This window comes from Hyperolius riggenbachi, chromosome 7, assembly GCF_040937935.1.
Source record: "Hyperolius riggenbachi isolate aHypRig1 chromosome 7, aHypRig1.pri, whole genome shotgun sequence".
Taxonomy (NCBI): Eukaryota; Metazoa; Chordata; class Amphibia; order Anura; family Hyperoliidae; genus Hyperolius; species Hyperolius riggenbachi.
Window position 1 is genome coordinate 276,454,835 of NC_090652.1, and position 20,113 is coordinate 276,474,947.

A 20,113-nucleotide genomic window follows, 5' to 3' on the forward strand; every position below is an offset into this window, starting at 1 on the left:
TAAAGTCTGTGCAACATTCACAGTGCACACGGTGCGTTTGTGTGTAACGTGTAGCGTTATTAGAAATTGCTACATGCTGTGCGTTTAGCAATGAATCTGCTGTGTTAGTTGTGTTGCACATGCTCAGTAATGTTTTTTTGGTTTTTTTTATGTAACGCATGCGCCATTTTCGTTCCATCACTGTGCAACGAAAACGGCACACCAAATGCAAGGCTAAAGAACGCACTATAGTGTCCAAGTTATAGTGCACAATGCGTTGCGTTAGGGGCATGTTGTGCGACCTTAACGTCGCATCAAACGCAACGTCCTGATGTGAAAGTAGCCTATAGTTCCTCCAAACAGTCCAATTTGATCAGAAATAATCTTAACAACTAGATTATTCTTCTCGCCCTTTTGATTATGTATAATTTTGTTTTTTATTGAACTGAATTGTATCAAACAATTGCAATTGAAATGTGTGTACAGTGTATCCAGCATTTTCCTGATTGGCTGTCGCCGGCGGTAACGCCAGTCTTCCACGCTGCGCAGCTCCTCTGAGTTTTGCAAGGTCAGTACAGCAGCACTAATTGTGTAATTTGCAGTGAAGACGGCTCTGACTGTATCCTGTCTTGGTTGGCGTGTAAGCATGGACGTAATTTCTGGTCTATAATTAGGACGCTTGAAATACATTTCCTCCACGATGATGGAGCTGTGATGTCTGTCTAATGGCTGCAGGCCTCTTCTATGTACTAAACAGTGATTAGATGAACATACAGCGTTCAGCTGGTGCTAATCCTGCCTGAAATGCCTCCTGGCATTCACCATGTGCAGCATGTGCAGTATATTCTGGCATACATCATATGGTAAACATGGGCCTTAATGGGTAAATCAGATGCCTGCTGCCTGTAGCCAATGTGAATGTAAATAATGGTTGAGGGAGGTGTAAAGGGGGTGTCCATGTCAATGAATACAAACTATATGTATTTTATAAAAAAAATCTGGAAAAAACCTAAGCAGTGGAGTGGCCAACTCTCCCTGTCTGTACAACTCACATGTAGCCGATGTGAATACAGTATCTAAAGTGAATGCCCACTGGAAATCGCAGAATTGCTAAGCGATTTTTAGTATTGTTGGAGCGATTTCCAGTGCGTTTGAAGTGATTTTTGTTTTAAATCTAGCGATTGCGATTTGTGTGTACAACCATTGAAAAGTGATTTTGTTGCCATCCTATACATAGTAAATGCTGCTGGCAGAGGAAAAGTAGTAGATCTTGGGCCCCCTTGTGGGGTTTTTGGTAAGTTGAAGTGGGGGGAGGTCAAAGAAGGTGGCAGGTGGGCCCCTTGACACCCACTAGGCCCCAGGCACCTGCCTAGGTTGCTTGGTGGATGATCCTGTTTTGGCTGCAGACCCTACAGTTGTGAATTGTAGTAATCACAATCGCTCCTGTGGGTTTCCTCCATTGACTTCCATTAGCCTAGTGCTTTTGGAATGGCTGGTGACTCCAAAGCCCGCCTGAAAAAGCTTCTGTGGTGCCCCCCATCACCACCACCACCACCACCACCAACACACACACACACACACACACACACACACACACACACACACACACACACACACACACACACACACACACACACACACACACACACACACACACACACCATGGAGGCCCCAGGCCTAATTTTGTTTTTCACATCATTTTGCATTTATGATTCTGATCGTAATTAGATTTTCTGGTTGATCTTCATTTTGTGTAATTTTTTCACAACTGCATAGAATTACAATCTTGCATCTTATAGTGAACCCGAGGTGGGGTACTGACAATGAAATCCGCATACAGAGGCTGGGTCTGCCTATACTGCCTAGCCTCTGTTGCTATCCAGATCCCCCCTAAGCCCCCCTGCGCTCTGCGATCACCCATAAATCACAGCCGCGCTGCTGACATGCAGCGTGTCACAGCGGGCTGTGTTTACCTCTGTACTGTCAGTCTGCTGCTCCCCCCACCTCCTGCAGAGCTCCGGACCCCGCCCGCGTCCCTTACCTGCCCGCTGATTGGAGGTAAGGGACGCGGGCGGGGATTGGAGCTATGCAGGAGGCGGGGGGAGAGCCGAGACTGACAATACAGAGGTAAACACAGCCCGCACAGCGCGGCTGTAATTTATGGGTGATCGCAGAGTGCAGGGGGGGCTTAGGGGGGATCTGGATAGCAACAGAGGTTGGGCTGTATAGGCAGACCCAGCCTCTGTATGCGGATTTCATTGTCAGAAACCCACCTCGGGTTCTCTTTAAATTACATCTATCAACCAAATGTACAAATTATATCTAAGTAGCTGTGTAAGCATTTTTCTACTTTTCATGTTACATATCAGAGGCAAAACTGTAATTCATTGTGTGTAGATTTTAGCTGCATTAGAATGATTTATTAGCAAAGGGTGGTCTGTGCTTTGTGAGAAAAGTGACAATACAGCCAGTGCTGGTCTTTCCATCTCTCAGAAGACTACATAGTACTGCAAAAAACAAAACAAAAAAACAACAACTTTAGTATGAAAATCCTACCTTGGTATCAAGTTTCACACACTAAAGAGAATGTTTACTTATGCTGCAGATTGGGGGTAGGAACACACTAGGCAAAATCGCATATACGTTTTCCACTATGTGCTATGGAAAATGCAATGTGAGATTCTGCCTAGTGTGTTCCTACCCTGATACATTTCAGCCTGCTAGCTCTGCACATATTAGTGTATTATTCTCCTCAGAGAGGCAACCATCAAAGTCAGGACAGCTCAACTACAGCTGCAGTTTAAAGGAAAGCTGAGATGGCAGCAAAGCAAAAATGTATACATACCTGAGGCTTGTGGCTGTCTAAGCCTGATTGGGGCATAGGGTTTATGCCACCTGCCGTTTCCACTCCCAATGGGATCGTGCACACCTGAGAGGGGAGATTAAGCTGTTATATGACAGCTGACATCTCCCCTCCCTGATCAGGAACCATCGCGATTGGCTCCTGATCACGTGATCACTACGATGCCAGCGGATCGTAGTGATCACTATTACAGCAGCGGCGGCAGGAGAGGAAGAGGAGGATCCACTCACCTCCACTCTGGCCGGCATCCCCGCCTGCTTTGACGTAAGTGTCTGGTCCCGGCTTGATGATGTCATCAAACTTCAACCCAGAACTTAACGACAGTGCGAGTGAGGATGCCGGCAAGAGCGGAGGGGGCTAGAGCTGCTCATTGCTGGAGCCTTGGAGTTGAGCAAAGGCTGCTGGCTACAGGGGGGACATCTACCTATACTGGGGACACCATACCTACCTAGCCATACTGGGAATCTGGCTGCCTGACCCCCCCAAATGCACCCCCTGCATGTAAAATGGCCTCGTTCTTAAAGAGAATCTGTACTCTAATATTCTTACAATAAAAAGCATACCATTCTATTCCTTATTTTCTCCTGTGCCCCTCTGTGCTGTTTCTGCCACTCTCTGCTGCAATCCTGGCTTGTAATTAACAGTTTTAGGCAATGTTTACAAACAAACTAACCAGCTTCTAATAGGCTCAGCTAAGCATAGTGTATGAGTCATTCAGAGTATGCAGGGGGCCTGCAGAGGGTGTGTATCGCTTCTACCAATCACAAGCAGCCCTGCACATTCCACACAATCAAGCTTTAGCCCGACAAACAGGACAGAGGAAAGATACATTGATTTATTACAGAGACAGTGCAGTTAGGAAAGACTGCAGTAAGCCAGAGCAGATTAGAACAGGCATAGGAACTTATAGGATAGAAGAACTAAGGCTGAAAAAATTGTTACAAAGTCTCTTTAAGGGGGGTTAGGTAGCTGGTCCCCAAAGGGTTAAGCTAGTGAAACCGGTCATCTGCTGAAGGTATAAAGTACACACAGGTTTAACAGATGTAGAGAAAGGGATCCCCCCCTCCACTCATGATTCACTGGTCTGAATCCCTGGTAACATTAAAGGAAGAGATAAGAAAGGGAAGATATACAGCAGTTCTTAGGAGCAGTTAGGGCTTGTTTCCACTACACGCAGATTCTGCATGCAGAAAACTGACTCCAATGAATGCCTATGGGAAATCTGCATCAGAAAAATCGCGTTCAGTAGAAACAGGCCCATAGACATTCATTGGAGTCAGTTTTCTGCATGCAGAATCTGCGTGTAGTGGAAACAGGCCCTTAGGGCTCGTTCCCACTATCGCGAATCTGCATGCGTCCAACGCATGCAGATCCGCACATGTAATGCAAGTAGATGGGCCTGTTTCCACTGTAGCGTTGTTGAGGTGCGTTTTTTTCAGCGGTAAAAAAACGCACAAAAGAGCCAACGATTTCGCCTGCATCGGGAATCCGTGCGAATCCCCGCTAATGTATTTAATAGTAAAAACGCATGCGTTTGTTACATGCGTTTTTACCCGCGATTTCGCGTGCGATTTCGCACCTTTTTCAATTTTATTTAGCCCTGGCAGTGTCATGGTTAATTTCGCATGGCACCCTGCCATGCGAAATCGCATGCGAAATCGCGGGTAAAAACGCATGCAGAAACGCATACGCATGCGTTTTTACAAGCGTCGGAATGCCGGCGAATCGCGTCGCAACAGTGGAAACAAGCCCTTAGACAAACTATTCCCATCCCAGTTTAAAAAACATATTACTCAATAGTTGTCCATTTAGTCCTAATTTTTCTGCAAAATGACTACAATGTGAAATTTGATCTCATTGCTAGTGAATACAGTATTCACATTTCTCTGGCAAAAATTAAAAAAAAATTACATAAAGTTATTAGTCATAAGCAAATAACTATTTGTTGCCTATAAGGCACGAACAGGTAGAGGTTCCACAAATCCTCCCACCAGCCACAGCACAGGTTCCACAACTCCTCCCACCAGCCACAGCACAGGTTCCACAACTCCTCCCACCAGCCACAGCACAGGTTACACAACGCCTCCCACCAGCCACAGCACAGGTTCCACAACTCCTCCCATCAGCCACAGCACAGGTTCCACAACTCCTCCCACCAGCCACAGCATTGCTCCCGCTTTCACCAGCCATAACATTAGAGCAGCAAATCCTTTCAGCAGCAACACTCACTATAACTCCTCCCAGAACCACAGCACAACCATTGCAGTTCCTCTTGCCAGCCACAGGACCACCACTACAGCTCCTCCCACCAGCCACAGCACACCTATACCTACTAGATTTAGCACAGCAGTAGCTCCTCCCAGGAGTAAGTCACAAGATGTCACAAGTCCTCCAGCCACCACAGCACAACAGCTCCTCCCAGAAGATACAGCACAACCCCTTCAGCTCCTCCCAGCAGACACAGCACAGTCCTCACAGCTTATCCACCAACCGTAGTCTATTCTTATGGATCCCCCCCTACTAGCCACGGTGCAGTTGAAACTATGTCAGGAAGAGAGGAGAGAAGCTGCTCCCACTCTTAAAAAGGTCTTTGTAAATGAGGTTTGAAAGTAAATCTGAATCAATAAAGCAAATAAGGTGACTGCTGGGCAATGCCAAAAGTAAAGTGTTCTGCCTGTCACTTGCCTAGAAGTATGTAATTGTCATTGTCATGATCTAGACCAGGCATGGCCAAACTTGTCTCTCCAGCTTTTAAGGAACTACAAGTCCCACAATGCATTTGCCTTTATGAGTTATGACTGTGGCTGCCAGACTCCTGCAATGCATTGTTGGACTTGTAGTTCCTTAACAGCTGGAGGGCCGAGTTTGCCCATGCCTGGTCTAGACCGTCATATGCTTACTATGGAAAACCGCTAGAATATGCATATGCACTTATCCCATCCACTTGTGACTAGTGGTTAGACCGATCAATACACTGTTTTGGGGCATGACACACACACACAGAACTATTTTTGAGCACAGGCCATCCAGGCAAAAGCTTGAGGTGTGCTCTTGTCCAGTCAATGTGATTGATTGACTCTAAACTTTATTCCCACCCTTTAAATAGATATATTTCTTATTTTCGAATGTTAATATGAAGATAAAATTGTCCACAGTAGGAAGCACCAGTGTGGTTTGAATTATAGAACATTATATTTTTCTTTTAAAATCTTTATGGTATGCGTGACTAGGGGTGTGCCGTGGGTGTGATTAGGGGTGTGCCAGGGGTGTGGCTTAAGTGTCCCTCTGTCTTATCTCAAACAGTTGGGAGGTGTGCATACACAGGTTGGGTAATTAGTGTATCGGCAGAGCTGATTAACTACCTCTGTGGATTTCCACACACATGCACTGTTGGTGGGCCTTGAGGACAGGGTTGGGGAACACTGCTCTACTCTACATGGGACAATCTTGCATCCTCTGTAATAATGAATTTATGTTCCAGGCACTCTTCAGTGCACAGCACAGTATATTCCAGCGCCCCTGTGATGTCTTGCAGCCATGAAGTTGTGTCACAGGCTACAACAGTGACAGTAGTAGGGGACATTGCCCTGGCTGAATGGCTGTCAGGCCTCATTCACACCTAAAATTGAAATACGTTCTTGAGCTCTCCCACTGCTCCACTGCGCGCTGTGTTTCTAGTAAAAGTGCTTTTCTACTCGCTTTTCCAGAGCGGTTTTGTAATTCACTCCCTAACGTAAGTCAGGAAGTGAACTCTTTGACCCGGAAAAGAATAAATACAATGTATTTATTCTTAAAAACGCTCACGCAATCGCTGCACAAAGCAATTTTGTGAGCATTTTGCGTTTTTCCTATACCTTCCATTGAGGCAAAATCACCCCAAAAATGGTACAGGCACCGCTTTGCTGAGCGGATCGCAAACGAACTGCTCAGCAGTGAACTCTCTCATAGGGAATCATTGTACAAGCGTATTTAGGACGATTTTGTAAATGGCTTGCGCTTGAAAAAAGGACAAAAATGCCCCCAGTGTGAACAACAAAGCCCTAACTCACCATTCAGCTGTAATGAAGGTGTCCAAGACACACACATCCCCCCCCCCCTTCCCTTCCTTCCTGACACAGCTGTTTGAGACGTGATGTGCAGTTTCATAATTTAAATACTCTATTGCTTTTGGAACTCGCAGGCAAATAAGAACCCATGCGTTCTATTTTATCTGTCTGTCTGTCAAGTACTTGAGTACATTAGGCAGCTGCTGTGGAAAGTATTGGCGGTTTGGTAATAGATAACATTTATGAGGAAAATTATTTCAACAAGGTGTAAATGATCAGACCTTTATTCATTGGAATATATGTGTACTCTACATAATGCAAATGACAGCACTTAACCTGTCCCCTTATTAAAGACCCCCACATGTATCTGCCATTTATAGGCCACTGCCCTTTGTTTATTTGGAGTTTACCATGAACCAGACTATAATAAACCAATAATAAACTTTACACCAGGTGCTTGGTCACGTGACTCATGCAACCAACCTAAGTTACCATCATAAAATCACTATCCTGATCCTCGCACAGGGACGGCGCTACCATTAAGGCAGGGGGGGGGGGCAACTGCCCCAGGGCTCCCCATGCCCCCAATCTCCCTCATAACTTTCCCATGCTCCCTGGGGCAGCTCACCGGACCCTCAACCTCCCCCCTTAACTCCGCTGCTTGCTTCTTCTGACCTAGTGCATGGGGGGGGAGGTTACCTTTTGCCCTGGGGACCTATCGATGCCGTGAAGGGCACCAAGGGGAGGCAAGGGAAAGGGTGTAAACATTGGCAGGGTTCCATCCAAGTTTTGCTGGGAGCCCCATGAATCGTTCTGCCACTAAAGCTCTTGGTGGTAGCCAGGAGGACGTGGGAATCTCTGGAGAATCCAGGGGCTCCCTCTTCCTAGTTAAGTGTGTGTTTTGGGTTTTGTTTTGTTTTTTGCGTAGGTTTCAGCTCGGTTACACTTTAAGCATCTGTGGGTTGTGCTGGAAAAAAACAGTCTGATCCATGGAGTTCCCACCTTCCAACTTTCAAGGCTTAAAGAGACACTGAAGCGGGAAAAAAAATGATATCATGAATTGGTTGTGTAGTACGGGTAATTACTAGAACATTGGTACCAAAAAAAATTCTCATATTTTTATTTTCAATTATACATTTTTTTTTTTTTTTTTTTTTTATAACATTGCATCATTCTCTAATATTTGCAGTTTACACACTACTCAGCATGCTAAATGTTTTTACAGAACAGGCAGTGAGCTTTTGAACTGTCCTGAACTGTTCTCTGCAAAAGAAAAACGCAATACAGTTGAGATAACCCAATCAAATGTCAGAGCTTTCTGGGACTTTCAAAGTCGTGGAGCTCAATGGCTATTTGTACAGATAACTGGAGTTTCTTAACTCTTCCTGTACTGGAAACAAATATTAGACTTATGTCTGTGCACCTAATGCTTTATTTCTTAGCTGTACTACACAACCAATTCATTATATCATATTTTTTTCCACTTCAGTGTCTCTTTAAAAGATATGCAGCTCACATCTTGGTGCCAGATACTACAGGACAACTTTAGAGGCCTTGTGGAGCTCATAACTAGATAGGTCAGAACTATTTGTCAGCTCACTGAAAACCTATACAGTAACAAGTAGGTGATTTAAATTATTTGGCCAATCAGAGTACAGCTTCAGGGAAATACTTTTTTTCTTATTCTAGTCAGGTACTGAGTGGGAGAATCTATTTGCCACCAGCCAATTTCTGTAGCTCAGAATTCCAGCGCTTCTCAGTCATTTCCCTATGCGCCACCTCTTACGATCTAATGGTGCCCATACATGGTACAATGAAAACATTCATTTTTCCTGTTTATTCGACCAAGTGATTGAATAGAGGGGAAATTGAAAAGAATCTCCCCCCCCCCTCCCCCCCGATCAAGAGAAAATAAATGATTATTACGTTTTTCGGGTAAAAATCTTATCGGACATGTTGGAAAAATCAGGGTGAATGTTTGTGAAATTGTATAGGTATGGTAGGTTGTATAAGAAAATACTATTAGATAAAACAACTTTTATTTCATATTCAATTGTTTTTCTCAGATTTTTGTAAAAATCGAACATTCGAGTGTGGTACCTTAAAAAGAACTTTAGAAACTATTCAACCAATCGATCAAATTTCTCTGATCAAAAAAAGACAAAAAAATGAAAAATTTGTACCATATATGGGCACCATAAACAGCATGATGGGGCGGAGCTATACAGCAGTAGCTCCGCCTACACAGCCTTCTGTCAGCAACTTCATGATGTGCGCTGCCATCGTTCAAGTCAGTGAACACAGATGAGTGACCTTAAAATAATGGTGCCCATTAATGGTATAATATTTTCCTTAGGCCCTGCTCACACTAGAAATTGGAAAACGTGATCGCAATCGCTAGGTGATTTTTTTGCATGTCGATTTTACACAACTTTGCCCCGATTACACTTTGCGATTCTCATTTCAGTAAATGAAAATTGCTTTGTCTTTAGATTGTAAGCCTTTGGGAGGGTCCGTCCCCCCCCCCCCCCCATTAGTGTGTCCTTCTTGATCTTCCAACCCCAGCTATGACACCCTTCCCATGGACTAACACGGACTTTCATTGCTGCGTCGCAGGATCATGCATCTTATACCCTGTTTGCATGTATAACCTTGTGCTGTGATTACGGTGGCATAGAGGTTAGCACTTTCGCCTTGCAGCGCTGGGTCCCCAGTTCAGTGTAGGACTGGGAGTAGGAAAAGCGGAGAAAGTCTACCTGCTGGCCAAGCAGCAGAAACCCTGTGTTATAACTTCCAACAGAAACCGGTACCAAGTCTTTATTAAGAGCAGCAACACCTGATTACTGTTGCTTGGCCAGCAAGTAGATTTCCTCAGTTTCGCCACCTCCCAGTCCAACACTGCCCTGATTTAAATACCAGCCAGGGCTCTATCTGCAAGGAGTTTGTACAGTATGTTCACCCCGTGTCTGTGTGGGTTTCGTCCAGGCACTCTGGTTTCCTCCCACATTCCAAAAACATACAGATAAGTTAATCTGTAGGGGGCCGCCTAATGCCAATGGGTGTGGCCGCGGCGGCTGCCTCAGTACCACCTAACGCCAATTGGCGTTAAGTCCTGGGGCTAGGATTTGCAGGAGATTGTGCGGAGGGTGCGTGCGCATCTCCTGCTCGGGGGGCGGAGCTCCGCCCCTCCTTCAGTCTCCAAGCGGCGATTGCCACTCGGGAGACTGTTAGACGGCGAAACCGCCATTTAATCACCATGTACAGCGCTGCGATCAGCAGCAGCGCTGTACTGGAGACAGCCGTGTGACACGGCTGGCCGCCTGTGGGACACAAGAGCGATTGGCAGTGATAGGCTGAAGCCTATCACAGCCGATCGCTGTTATAGGCTGGCCGGGGGAGGGAGGGACGGTGGCTCAGTATTAAAGAAATATAGCATTCTTTGTAAAAAAAAAAAAAAAAAAAAAAAAAAGCACATAAATATTTATAAACAAAAAAATAAACAATGGGGGGGGGGGCGCGATCAGACCCCACCAACAGAAAGCTCTGTTGGTGGGGAGAAAAGGGGGGGAAATCACTTGTGTGCTGTGTTGTGCGGCCCTACAGCGAAACCTTAAAGCTGCAGTGGCCTAATAGCAGAAACATGGCCTAGTCTTTAGGGGGGTTTACCACTGTGGTCCTCAAGTGGTTAATTAGCTTAGCTCTAAATTGGCCCTAGACTAAACAATACATACGTAGACATATAACTATGGTAGGGATTAGATTGTGACAAGACAATATACTTTGTACAGTGCTGCTGAAGATGTCAGCGCTATATAAATACTAAATAATAATAATAACAACCATGTGCTACTCTCTGTCTGTCACCACATGTTTACATTGTATGTATCCCTATTTATTGTCCATCGCTATATACTATGTTGGTGCTTTATAAATACAATCCTATGTAATAATACCTAACTGTCACTGCATCCTACTTTGTCCCTGTGTCCATGCATTTGCGCTACTGCGCATGTGCAGCACGAACAGCAGTTGGGACAGGAGGACGGGGCCAGGGTGCCGGGTGCACGCGTGCGCACGGTGGACGGGTGTGCGCCATGGCAGTTATGTGACACAGGGGAGAGATTAAATTACAACTAGTAATTAGACACAAATTAGGGGAATCAAGCGGGCTAAACTCTCTAAACACGTACAGTGTACATTTATCTATATTTTCCTTCTGTCCTGTGCAAGAGTTCAGGTCCACTTTAATGGACAACCAAGGTGGCATGTGACATGATGAGATAGACGTGTATGTACAGTGCCTAGCACACAAATAACTAGGCTGTGTTCCCTGTTTTTCTTTCTTTGCCTGAAAGAGTTAAACATCAGGTATGCAAGTGACAATTTCTGTCCAGGTCGGACTGGGTCAGACTATAGCATAACCCTCACTGATTAGTAATTACAGCCATAACATACTTTTCTGTCAGTAAATGGCTTCTGAGAGCAGGAAAGAGATAAAAAAGGGGTCAATAATTCATATATATGAACTTATACTTCAATGAAGGTGTCATTGAGCAGAGACAATGAAACAGTAAAAACTTAAAAACTAGATTTAAGTATAAAATAAAACTGCGGGATATCTAAAAAAGTCATTTTAGGAGGAGGATAGATATAATTGTTTTTCTCATCAGTTTATTTTCACTTCAGATGTCCTTTAAAGAGGAACTGCAGTGAAAATAACAATGAAAAAAATTGCTTATTTTTTACAATATTAATTTATAGATTTAGTCAGTGTTTACTCATTGTAAAATCTTTCCTCTCCCTGATTTACTTTTTGAAATGGATCACTGGTGGCAATATCTTTAGTCCTGCCAGGTGATCTATGTGGCATGTTTGTTACTAAGAGTTCTATGCACAGATGGAGATAATGCTTGCTTGGCAGTTGAAAAAAGCTGTTATTTCCCACAATACAATGACGTTAACAGATAGCAAACTGTCAGGACCATGTTCATGACATCACACTGTGGGAGGGGTTCCCCCGCAATATCAGCCCCCCCCCCCCCCTGATGATCTTTTTGAGAAGAGATAAATATTTCTCATGGGAAAGGGGGTATCAGCTACTGATTGGAATGAAGCTCAATCCTGCGTTAAAAGTTCCAATTTAAAGAGACACTGAAGTGAAAAAAAAAAGATGATATTATGATTTGTATGTGTAGCACAGCTAAGAACTAAAACATTAAGATCAGATACATCAGTGTCATTGTTTCCAGTACAGGAAGAGTTGAGAAACTCCAGTTGTTATCTCTATGCAAACAAGCCATTAAGCTCTCCGACTAAGTTAGTCTTGGAGAGGGCTGTTATCTGACTTTTATTATCTCAACTGTACGTGAACTGTTTACTTTTCCTCTGCTAGAGGAGAGGCCATTAGTTCACAGACTGCTCTGAAAGACTCATTTTGAATGATGAGTGTTGTGTAATCTGCACATATTATAGAACGATGCAATGTTAGAAAAAACACTATATACCTGAAAATAAAAGTGTGAGAATATTTTCTTTGCTGCTAATCTTCTAGTAATTATTCATAGTACACAACCAATTCACTATATCATATTTTTTTTTTTTTCGCTTCAGTGTCTCTTTAAGCTGAACTATGGTATCAGGAACAAGGGATGAGGGAACAAAAAACCTTAGTTTTGATTCTAAGCAGAGAAGTATCTATCTGCAGTGCTACTGTTAAAAAAAAAAAATCAATGTTAAGTTTAAAATATGCTTTTTAGAAACCAGTAGTTTAAAAAAACAGTTGTTTAAAAAAAATAAACAAATAAAACTTTATCTGGATGTCCTCTCACTTGTTATGTTTTGCCCAGAAAGAAAATGACCAGTTCTGTCTCTGTGGATTTGCTGAACAGGTGGTCTTCAGAAGGGTCAGGAAGTATATTTAGCATCTGAAACCTGAGCAAGCCGCCCAGGGATTGGCTACCGGGGCCACATGATAATTTCGGAGCTGGTGCATTTGCTTTGCTCTTGACCAGCGTTTCTGAGGAGGGAAGAGTTGGAGGCTTTGCTGCTAAGGGGATTAATTAAATATCACTGGTAAGAGACCTTTTTTACCTCCTATCTCTGCTCACAGGACTAGTCTGCATGGACCACAGCTCGTGAGGGACGTCACATAGGACAATAGCATCTCTGCTTGGATGTACCCAGAAGACTGGCCAACTTTCGACTTCCTATGGTGTCTATCTTGCTTTCTAATGCCTTTTTGCTCCTTATTGTGTGCCTTCTTCTTCCTAGTCATGCTGTACATTTGCATCAAGTGTTTGACGTTGCTTAGTAACGTACCTAAAGTGGTACGAGAGGCTCCCAATGGCAACGCCTGTAGAACTTACTCGCGATGCCATTTTTTTATTTGTACTTTTTATGATTGATTTATACAGTATTGGGATTTTAGATTTCAGCTTCATTCTGTTATTTTTTCACTTGGCACTAAAAAGGGTGACAGCGTAACGCAGTCCTATATTTAACCTGCGCTGGTGGGCTTCAGTTGCCTCAGAAGGTATTACAGCTGAACTGGCTAAACAAATCCAGCCAATCAGCCGCTGGTATTAGATGTCACATAACTCTGGCCCAGGCAGCAGCTGCTAGAAGGCTTCAACTGGACTAAGTTTGGGGACTGGGATAGCGGGGCGGGGGCTGTGATAAAATCTGGACTGAAGGCTGTGACAGGCCCTGCTATAGCATTCCACATCACCTCATTGCTTGTTAAGCCTCTTGTGTTACATCCAGGTGGAAAACAAAAATATGTATTTTGATATTTTTCAGGTCTGATCCCCCAAAAAATTACGCCACAGAAACAATACAGAGATCCACAGTACAGTCCCATGCTGTCCAGACGCAGATAATCTTGTTGCCATAAGGTTATTATCCATCTTGTATGTTTTGTGGCATATTAGCAGCTATACAGAGTGTTTTTCTATTTAGATGTGTGTTTATTTTTTATTTATTGTTTTATCAGTCCACTCTATCTATCTATCTATCTATCTATCTATCTATCTATCTATCTATCTATCTATCCCTACTGGATACCGTGTGTGTGTCTCAAAAATAATTTGTCGTCCCATCTGTCATACTGTCTCCTCTCTGTATCTATCTATCTATCTATCTATCTATCTATCTATCTATCTATCTATCTTCCCATCTATCTTCCCATCTCCGCTCTGTATCTATCTATCTATCTATCTATCTATCTATCTATCTATCTATCTATCTATCTTCCCATCTATCTTCCCATCTCCGCTCTGTATCTATCTATCTATCTATCTATCTATCTTTCTATCTGTGCCTACTGGATAACGTGTATGTCTCAAAAATAATTTGTCGTCCCATCTATCATACTGTCTCATCTATCTATCTATCTATCTATCTATCTATCTATCTATCTATCTATCTATCTATCTATCTATCTATCTATTTATCTTCCCATCTTTCATACTGTCTCCTCTCTGTATCTATCTATCTATCTATCTATCTATCTATCTATCTATCTATCTATCTATCTATCTATCTATCTATCTATCTTCCCATCTATCTATCTATCTATCTATCTATCTATCTATCTATCTATCTATCTTCCCATCTATCATAGAGGAGGAGACTTTCTGTATCTATCTATCTATCTTCCCATCTATCACACCTATCTATCTATGTATGTATATATGTATGTATGTATCTATCTATCTATCTATCTATCTATCTATCTATCTATCTATCTATCTATCTATCTATCTATCTATCTATCTATCTGTCTGTCTGTCTGTCTGTCTGTCTGTCTGTCTGTCTGTCTGTCTGTCTGTCTGTCTGTCTGTCTGTCTGTCTGTCTGTCTGTCTTTCTGTCTGTCTATCTATCTATCTATCTATCTATCTGTGTCTAATAGATACAGTCTCTCTCTCTCTCTCTCTCTCTCTCTCTCTCTCTCTCTCTCTCTCTCTCTCTCTCTCTCTCTCTCTCTCGCTCTTTAACAGACACAATCTGTTGTTCTTGCCAATTTATTGATTGTCCATTTATCTGTAGATCTATCTGTCTACCTACCTACCTACCTACCTACCTGTCTGTCTGTCTATCTATCTAAATACTGCTACCTTGTGTTCATATTTAACACCACCTTCTGTTATCAGGTTGTAGGCGACAAAGAGGAACTTCAAAATGGCGGATGACGAGGACTATGAGGAGTATGAGGTAAGCTATTTTAAGGAATGTGGCTCAGTATATCTTCTTGTAAGTGACTTGCGTGTGGTGTGATTGACAGATATGAATGGATGTCATTGGGATGGTATGCAGGCCACTGGTTGTTGGTCAATTTGAGGGTCTGTAGGCTACTGACTGAACTGTAGCCATTGTGAGACTTTGTAGACTACTGACTGGTGGCCATTGTGAGGGTCTGTAGGCTACTGACCTGTGGCCATTGTGAGGGTCTGTAGGCTTAGGCTACTGACCTGTGACCATTGAAAGATTCTTCAGGCTCCTGACTGGTGGCCATAGTGAGGGTCTGCCGCCTACCAATTGGTGGCCATTGTGACAGTCTGCAGGCCACTGACTTACTGAGGTGTTTACAGAACCATTAAGTGATTGTAAGAATGCGGCATTCTGGTCAAATGAAACTTTATTTATAGCTTGGAGTGAGCACATGTAGTATTCATCAAACTACCTCACGTAACAGGTTCGATGCAGATAGTGTGATAGAGCTGTACTCTGATACCCATTTAGTCAGCAGATCTGTACGCATACATAGCTATGGCAGGCATGTGTCATTCCCAGGATACAGGAGACAGACCTGCTGTTAGTGTAAGCTGGAAACACTGACGCTGCTCTGATTTGTATGTCCGCTGGGGTCAGGAGTTAATTAATTAGGGGTCCAGTCACTGAAGCATGAATTTGTTTTGTACTTTGAATCATCAAACAGTATAATATACATATATTTGCTTTTTCTGACAACTATCAATATATATTTGCCATACAGGCCTAATATTGTAATGGCTATCCCATGTTGGTATTGCCACACAGTATGCTGCAGTTCCTGCTTTATGTCAAGGTCAAAACCATTCTTTAAAGCAAACCTGTAGTGACAATAAACTGATGAGGCAATGGTATCTTTAGTCCTAATCCTAAATAGAACTTTACTGGATCTCCTTAGTCTTATTTTTTTTTTTAAGATATAAAAAATACCTTTGAAGTTTTGAATGCCTCGGAAACATGAAGGTAGTTTATTATGTTATTCATTATTCAGCTTCCATACAGACGGATCTTGAGCTTTTGAACTAGTTATCTGTGTAACCTGTAATTTGTTATCAGTGAGGGCCCGTTTCCATTATCACGAATCCGCATGCGTCGTCTGCATGCGGATTCCCATAGCCAATACAAGTGGATGGCCCTGTTTCCACTTGTCAGTAACCTTGAGCGTTTTTCTGTGCGGTAGAAATCTGCACGGAAGAGCCCTCAGAATACGCACCCTGCACGCCGCTATGCGAATCGCCGCTAATGTATTTAATAGGGAAATCGCATGCGGTTTTGGCATGCGTATTTTACGGCGATTTCGAATGCGATTTCGCATAGGAACTAATGTTAAATCACACAGGCAGTGTCATGGTTAAAATCTTATCAATACTAACCTATGCGAAATCGCTGTAAAATACGCATGTGGAATCGCACCCGCATGCGATTTCGTCAGCGGGGAATCAGTGGCGATTCCGAACTACACAAGTGGAAACGGGCACTTAGGTTCTCCAGTTGCAGTTCGTGCACACAATAAATGACTCTAGTGCTGTGTGTACAGCAGCTCCTAATTCCCCTCAGTGCATCAGCAAAATATCAACCTGGTGGGTCAACCCAGCCGAGCACAGGCCAAGGACATAGTCTTCTAATCACTTTAGCGTACTTCATACCTCCCTGTCATGCACCACACCGTTACCCCTTCCCCGCATAAGACTCATTGCTAGGCTGGAGACTAGCAGTGCGTCTGTACAGACTTGGCTCCAATCTGTCACCCAAGGGATTGAGTTCCGATCCGTGTCAGTGAAAGTCCTTTTACAAGGCTTTAGTCTGCACAGACAATTATATTCATAGCCCTTGGGCCCATATGCAATTAACTTTTTCTCCTAAGTTATCTCCTTGTAGAAAATGTTCATATTCTCTTTAAAGTACATTTTAAGCATTTTACAATTGAAAAAGTACCCAAAAGTGTGTGGAAAAAGTACTATCAAAATTATTTTGAGTATTTTCTTGCTTGCTGGTGACTTAAAAGGCAGGTTATGACAAGGTGTGAAAATATCACCTAGGAGAAAAAATGAATTGCTTACAATCCCTGGGCCCCTTTAAGTCACCAGCAAGCAAGAAAATACTCAAAATAAATTTGAAAGTACTTATTCACCAACTTTTGGGTACTTTTTCAACTGTAAAGTGCTGAAAAGTTAGTTCAAAGAGAAGATGAAAATTATCTCCTAGGTCCTAGGAGATAACTTAGGTGAAAAACATAATTGCATATGGGCCCTGGATTCTTAACTCTAACAGAGTGAATAATAACAAGGAACAGAGACTAGTTATAAGTAGGATTAGGACTAGACATACACATGTTTATCTCATTATGTTACTTGTCACTTCAGTTACCCTTTAATTAAAAAAGAAGATTTTGAAGTTTGACCTAAGCAATGCTGCATGTGATTTTCATCCCCAAAAAGTAATAGAACTTGTGACCATCCTGAAAGCAAAACCTAAATGCCGGTGGCCATTGTGAAAACTGGCCTTAGATTGTTGCATCAATCCATTCGCTGTTTTTTTCATACTTTTTGCTAATAATACCTTTAGGCCCGTTTTATACTTGTGATGTGCTTTTGCCACAACCACAAACATATGACCCTATGGCAGAGTGCGTCAACCAGGGTCATACGCATAGCAAACCAAACCATACTACCTGATCTGGGGGGCTGGCCAGATCAGGTAGAGCCTCTTGCTGCCACTCCCTGCCGCTCCTCTGTCCAGTAAACCGTCAGTTTTGGTTTACTTAAAAAAATAAAAGTAAAAAATGGCCGCAACCCCTGGGTCATGACCCTGCAGAAACAGCTCTGTGCTCTCCCACGAGAGCACAAAGCACTAAGAGGAGCGGAAGGGGCGTGGGTGAGGCAGGGAATGGGCGGAGAGGGCCAGTGAGCTCATGGCTCTGAGTGGTGGGAAGGGGCATTATGCAGGAGTTCCTCTCCTGCAAGGGATGCCCCTTCACCTGTAGTCTACTGACTAGCTGCTTGTCGGTAGATGCCGGGGCGGGGGGGGGGGGGGCAGAGGGCTGCGGCGGACACAGAGAGAGGCATGGAGGGGACACAGGGGTATGGCAGGTCTCTGTATCCCATTTAACTAAAAATATCTGCCTCGGGTACACTTTAAAGTGCTGTTAAAAATAACTAAAAATTCCATCAATTCCTTTTTTGTTCTAGATTGAATAAAAAGTTATTAAAAAGCAGAAACAGAATCCCTATCAAGGTTCAGCTGCTGTAACATATAGAATTGTGTTTGTTTTGTTGAGGAATTGGGCAGAAGTGTAATCAGTTGAAAGTTTTTAATGCACGTGTTCGTTGTTTGCGTTTCTCTTTATTTGTCTGTATCGGTACACAGCTGTTCTACTAACCAAACAATCAGGAATAAACTTTTAGAAATGTGGTGTTTTAGCATGGATGATAGATGCCCATGAGCTTTGTATTGCAACAATCGACACAAACTAGAGATGGTGGTAGTTTGATCGATTTTCAAGTAAATTTCTGTGGATCGAATGTTGCACATGGTGAAACGATAACTACTCTGATTGATTTTGGATCAGTGAGAAATTGAACAGTTGCCAGATAAGTTGTAGGACACACAGGCCCATATACAATTAACTTTTTCACCTAAGTTATCTCCTAGGAGATGACTTTTATCATCTCTTTAAATTACATTTTCAGCATTTTACAATTGGAAAAAGTACCCAATGAATGGTGAAAAGGTGCTATCGTTTTTTTTGAGTATTTTCTTGCTTTTTGGGGGCTTAAAAGTCATTTTATGACAAGGTGTGAAAATATCACCTAAGAGAAAACATAAGAGAAAAAGTGAATTGCATATGGGCCACAATGTATGGTTGGGAATCCTAAGTGAAAAAAATAATTATCTATTTACTTACCTAGTGCTTCTTCTCGCCCCCTGAAGTTTTCATAGTCTCTTGCCATAATCCTGCACTCCCCCTTTCCTCCGTTGTCATCCTCCGTAAGCCGGAGGACTATTGAATCGCCCTGTCATTGTGCATACGTGACGTTGGCAGTGCACATCTTCTATCGTGCTACTGTGGTCGGGAGCGTTCTGCACATGCGTGGTAGCAATATTTGATTACTGTGCAAGCGCAGAGCGGTCCCAACTACGGGAGCGAGTTGGAGGAGGCGCGTGGCACAGCGCCATGCATGAGGTGATCGGAGGTAAACATGGGAGAAATCAATTGGCGAGGGACCAGGAAGACTTCAGGGGACTGGAAGAAGCCCCAGGTAAGTAAATAGGCAATCATTTTTCTCCCCATTCATGTATTTGTGTGTCAGAGCTTTTCCCCTTAACTTCCTATTCTTGAGTTCTTGAGGCAAAACATTATTTTATTGATAAGATGTTAACATATCACCTAGGAGAAATCTTGCAGAAAAAGGGAATTAGATCAGGCTCGATATATTTTAAGTGATGAAACCTTAGGTCGTCCTCTGTCGCCATCCCTAAGACCAAGCTTTCCTGCCTCAGGGAACAATGGGAGTGAGGCGGAGTGGAAAGCCTCCAGTCTTTCTCCCACAGACCCCTGCACCACATCCCACTATGGTGAACTGCACAACCCCCTTAAAGTTAATGTGACGTGAAATTAAAATATAAATAACAGATAACACAGAGGCGAAGCTATGGTTCCTATGCAGCCTTCCAGTTACTCTCAAGGGGGTTGATTCACAAAGGTTACTTATTTTTCCCCTAACTGTAAGGCATGCTAATGCATGAGATAAACAAGCAGAGATAATTCATGAGATAAATAGATGAGGAGAGCTAAACCATGAGTTATGTCAAATAAGGAGAGCCAAACCATAAGTTATGTCAAATAAGGAGAGCTAAACCATAAGTTATGTCAAATAAGGAGAGCTAAACCATGAGTTATATCAAATAAGGAGAGCTAAACCATGAGTTAAGTTAGATAAGGAGAGGTAAATCATG

The 20,113-nt window shown here is 43.0% G+C and overlaps 1 protein-coding gene across 16 annotated transcripts in view; it reads left to right on the plus strand.

Annotated features, from left to right (window-relative positions):
• Positions 1 to 12,878: 12,878 nt before the first annotated feature.
• Positions 12,879 to 20,113, plus strand: part of NEB (nebulin) — a 321,375-nt gene continuing 314,140 nt past the window's right edge. For 15 of the 16 annotated variants that reach the window (XM_068245793.1, XM_068245797.1, XM_068245803.1 and 12 more), the window contains exons 1-3: positions 12,879 to 12,960; positions 13,687 to 13,781; positions 15,040 to 15,100. In XM_068245793.1, the coding sequence (XP_068101894.1) occupies positions 15,068 to 15,100 (33 nt within the window). In that variant the 5' untranslated portion in view covers positions 12,879 to 12,960; positions 13,687 to 13,781; positions 15,040 to 15,067. Of the gene's footprint in view, positions 12,961 to 13,010; positions 13,100 to 13,686; positions 13,782 to 15,039; positions 15,101 to 20,113 lie in introns of those variants that run through there. The other variant, XM_068245794.1, reaches the window with a different exon arrangement.